General features: G+C 36.0%; 1 protein-coding gene across 1 annotated transcript in view; it reads left to right on the forward strand.

Moving 5' to 3' along the window:
- Positions 1-178: 178 nt before the first annotated feature.
- Positions 179-5,007, forward strand: part of LOC106880030 (uncharacterized protein KIAA0930 homolog) — a 64,395-nt gene continuing 59,566 nt past the window's right edge. Inside the window, exon 1 of the mRNA XM_014929831.2 lies at positions 179-541. Coding sequence (XP_014785317.2) covers positions 271-541 — 271 coding nt within the window. The 5' untranslated portion in view covers positions 179-270. The remainder of the gene's footprint in view (positions 542-5,007) is intronic.

The raw sequence follows: 5,007 nt of genomic DNA on the forward strand, positions 1-5,007 counted from the left end.
TATATATAAATATATATATATATATATATACACACACACACACACACATATATATATATATATATGTGTGTGTGTGTGTATGTATATATATATATATATAGAGAGAGAGAGAGAGAGACATATAGACATAAACATACACACACGTATACGCAGACACTCGTATGTAATACATACACAAACACTCTATTTATATATGTATATATACACATACGCATGCACTATTTACATGTTGCACACACATATAAATATATATACACATACATATAAATAATGTTCTCGCACCCCTACAGGAAAAGAGTATACACACACATTGCAACCATAGGTGGCAGCGCCCCCTCGCGAGTGGTCGGTGCAGCAAAGATGGCTGACGATGAGGAAGAGAGGGTGGAGGAAGACGCGAATAATGACGCTTCAGATGAATATTCGGACAGTGGCGAACAAATAACCGTACCAACATGTGTGGAACAGACGTCTTTACAACGTATGCTGACCAGTATAGCAGCAGAACGAACGAGGGAGTACCCCGCCTTAAACATATCCAGTAAGTAGAAGCAGGTGCTTGCTTAATTGAAACATCACATTTTCGACCCTGTTGCTTTCTCTTACCCTATACACACTCGTCTTTGTTTCTCTCATCGTTGTGGGGCAGTGCATTTAATACCAGTTATATACTGGAGTACACGTGATGTCCGATTTTTGTCTTTCCTTTTTCTTACCCCCTTTTCTTCACGAAATTAGTCTCAGTACTTGGTTGAATGAAAGCAAACCTACCCACATTAACACGTATGCTTTTAACAGTGATTTATTTTCGTCTCATTCGAATTTGATTAGGGTCGGCTTTTGGATTACACTCCATTTGGGGTTGGACAATGAGTAAAACGAATCCTCTGTCCTTGAAATACGCCAAGTTTTCATTAATTCCATACGAAACGTCTCCCTTTTTTACGAATAAGGGAAGGTGTGTCTGTGCTTAGTCAAAACAAATCAAGTATGTTGTGTTGTGCTTTTCTGGATTCTCAGTTGACGATGCTTAACTTTCGGTTGTCTTTGACTGACTTCCATCCGTCTGGACTTGATAGTTCCCAGAACCAGTTGGAAGTTAACGTAAAGAACTTTTGTTTTAAATTAAATTAAATCGTTAAACGTAAATAATAGTGCGTGTCTGTCCGAGCGTTTATTTTAATGTAATTAAAAACTTGACAGATTCCTGGTTCATAAATCCATGTCAAAGATCAAATTAAACAATACTTAATGTTTAAAATTAAATTCATAATATATTTTCGAGGCATTAGTTGTATACAGTAACAATATTTTAGAGCCGTATTTCCAAATTCTATTCACCAATTCCATGACTTTTTTTTATCTGTAAATTAACATTTTTATGTAAGCATATCTACACATTTGTGCCCCGCTGACTTTGCTTCCGCATAACTTCCAGAAGACTGGATATTTTTTAGTGAAATTTTCTACAAGTATGCTTCAGGTGGGGTAGATTCCGATTATATTGGAATTTGTTGTGAATTTATTTTCTCCGTGGATGGGGAGCGGAGTTTCAATAGATTCACACGAGTTGGCCTTGTTTCCTCATAACTTTAAAGAAAATGGATATTTTTTCATGAAATTTTCTACAAACACCTTTTAGATTGTATAGATTATAATTATATCGGAATTTAATATGAAAAAAAAAGCTGGTGGTCTTGTACACATGCATACTGTCACATCGCATAGTTATACAAAATGACACTTGAAATTTCGAAAGAAATTGTGATGTGTACATTCTCACCATTTTTTTTCTTCTTTTTCCACAACAAATTCCGATATAATTGTAATCTATACCATCTGGAAAATATTTATAGAAAATTTCATTAAAAAATATCCATCTTTCTGGGAGTTATGAAGAACAAAGTCGAGGGGGCACATTTATATAGTTATACCTTTATATGTGTCTTTTTAACACTAATTATTACAGTTAATAAATAAATAACGGATCAGCATTTTTCTAATTGTGTTTTGAAGCACGGAAATATTCAGTAATAGTAAAATAAAAATATGAGGACTTTTCGTTTCATTGTGGCCTCCACCCTCAAAAATCCGCCTTGTGATTAGCGAAAAGAAAATATTACTGTTATTTAATAATGCTTAAAGATAGGGATTAGTAGTTCCCATCTCTGCTCGTCATCCTAGCTGGTAAAATACACGAACCATTATTTTCCATTTCACTTCCGTACCTGAAGATTTTAGTAAAGTAAGAACATGGAAGTTCATTTTTCCCTATTTGTCACCTGTAATAGATGTGAAAAACCATGTTATGACTGAGAAACCGTTTGTTATTAACTAACAATGATTAAATTATTAAACACTAATTATGTTGCTTGACCCGAGGTCATCTCTAATCGTGCATGCTCATATGATCAAAAGTGCGTATACCATGACTAAAACCATGGTTTTGTGTGTGTGTGTATATATATATATATATTATGCAATGTATCCGTTTTCCTAAGACGGTATGGTGTAATTTGAAGGAATTTGGCTGCTATTTCTAGCTGCTCGTGTAATCGCATTATTACACGAAGTTGTTTATTAGTGTAATAATGTTTGTCACGGGAGATGTCTATTTTCTCTTCTATTTGGGTTTTTTTTCTTTATCTCTGCTCCTTGTTTTTCTAACTCTCGTCTACAGACACACACACGTGTTTGTGTATATATAGTATACGTATGTATATATTGCCAATAAATCCCGTATTGAAGCGTATTGGAGTTTTTTTTCTGTAGAATAGAGTTGGAAGTATAACCTAGTTACGCCCCAAAACCGCTATTTCTTCGGATGTGTATGTTTTAAGCATCGTTCATTATAATCCCGCAAAAAAGGGGGAGAGGGAGGGTGCTTAAAGCACGAATATCTGAAGAAATTACGGTTTCTGATGAAGTCGATAATTTCCGACTCTGTGCTACAGGAATGCTTGATGCATTTAAATATCCTGGTAAATTTGAAGGGTAACATTATACTCGAGCGTAAAAATAAAAGAATAAAGTATATTACTAAATTTCAGATAGACAAAGCGGGTGGACACATTATATAGTCTAGATCGCCTTATACTCGAATATGTTGTGTGCATACATTGTGTATGGTGTGCGCATGTGTATATGTATGGTGTGTGTACGTGCTTGTGCGTATATATCTACACACTTGTATGTATGTTTATTGTGTCGATGTCAGTGGCCCCTCGACCTCTTAGAAATAGCATCCGACCCCCTCCCCCCAATCAATTAACATTGGATAATGTAATCCTAGGTACAGCGTTTAATAAAAGTCGGAATGGTCATAGTTGGCGCGTTTTTTTATTATAGTGCTGCGCGATCTGGGTTGACTTGAGACTAAATAAGCAGCAGCAATAGTTAACCTCTGCATACGATGTTCAATAAACTCGGAGTGGTCACGCTTGGTATGTCTGATTATAAAGTTCTGCGCGATCTGGGCTGACTTGAGCGTAAACAGCAGCAACAAGTTACCTCTAGCAGTCTCACGACCCGTTCGAAATTTCAGCCAAATTTTCCTGAGTTGTAACTCTACCGTCTGAACCAAACAGACAAAATAAAAATAAAAAAAGACACGTTTGACAAGCCAAAAAGACGAGATGGTCGTGGCTGGAATATGTTTAATCGTAAATCTGTGCCTAAACTACCATTCTTTGCCCAATTTCATCCTATTACTAGTATCTGAAACATTATGGATTTGATGTAGAAATTATGATACCCGTACAGACGGACACATATATATATACACACATATATAATAGAATAACGGTATGAACAGGCAAACACTTGGTATGAGGCCAGATTATGACATATATTTAAACACTGACACAGCATGATGAGGGTGGAATTCAATGTTTCAGGATTTTAAATCACAAAGAGGTCGATAAAAGATCAGTTGAGGAATGCTCATAATGGTCGTTGTGTGTATACACACACACACACATACAGAGGAATATAAATTCGCGCGCGTACACACGCGTAAGAACATCTACGCACATAGACACACAATTTTAAAATGTATGAATGATAAATGGTAGTTCCCTAAAAGTACAGTGTAGGTGGTCTGGCCATTGCATGGTTTGTTAAATGGGATGTTATATAATAGTGTGTGTTTGCATATATGTATGTATAATACATTTTATTTCGGTCGAGTCAATCTTTTGCTTTCAGTTTTGCTTGTGGGTACATAGGGTCTTCACACAATTCATAACATGTCCCATTTATTAAACTCTACTACGGTATCGAGCACTCTTTCTTTTTTTTTTTCCAACAGTGAACGTGTGTGTGTGTGAGAGAGAGAGAAAGAGAGAGAGAGAGAGAGAGAAAAGATATATAACAAAGCTATGTTGAGTGATGGTCAACAAACTGTAAAATAGTTGGCCAGCAAAGCTCTCTCTCTCCCTACCACCGCTTTTCTCTGCACAACGCCAAGCATAGAAAGAATGTGTTTACATTGTTACTTAACCCACAGCAAGGCTTCGCAATATTTTTTTAATCTAATTTCCTCTGATTTGCGCTATGTTGTGAATAGTAATTATAGGTAGGTAGATAGATAGCTAACGGCATGAGATGACCGATATTAAAAAGTACTTTGGAAGACATGAGTGAAATGCGGAGAGGGGGAAGGCGTCTTTTTTAAATTTATTTTACATGTATATTTATATAAGTATAATTAGCTCATTGTATACTGACAGTGCTCAAGCGCACTATATAGACATGCATAAACATACATGCAACATAATTTATATATGTGTGTGTGTCTACATTGGTGCACATGCACGCGCATAAACGTGTTCACTGTGTTGTAATCTGGTCCCCGTTTTCCTGCCTCGTTTTATCATTATCCTAACAACGACCCTGAAGAAAGAAAATCTCATTTTTAATTTATGCTGCAAAAACCATCCCTGACGACTGCCACATATCGTGCTATCTATATATATATACACACACACACACACACACACACACACA

This window comes from Octopus bimaculoides, chromosome 25 (genome assembly GCF_001194135.2).
Source record: "Octopus bimaculoides isolate UCB-OBI-ISO-001 chromosome 25, ASM119413v2, whole genome shotgun sequence".
In the NCBI taxonomy this organism is placed as follows: domain Eukaryota; kingdom Metazoa; phylum Mollusca; class Cephalopoda; order Octopoda; family Octopodidae; genus Octopus; species Octopus bimaculoides.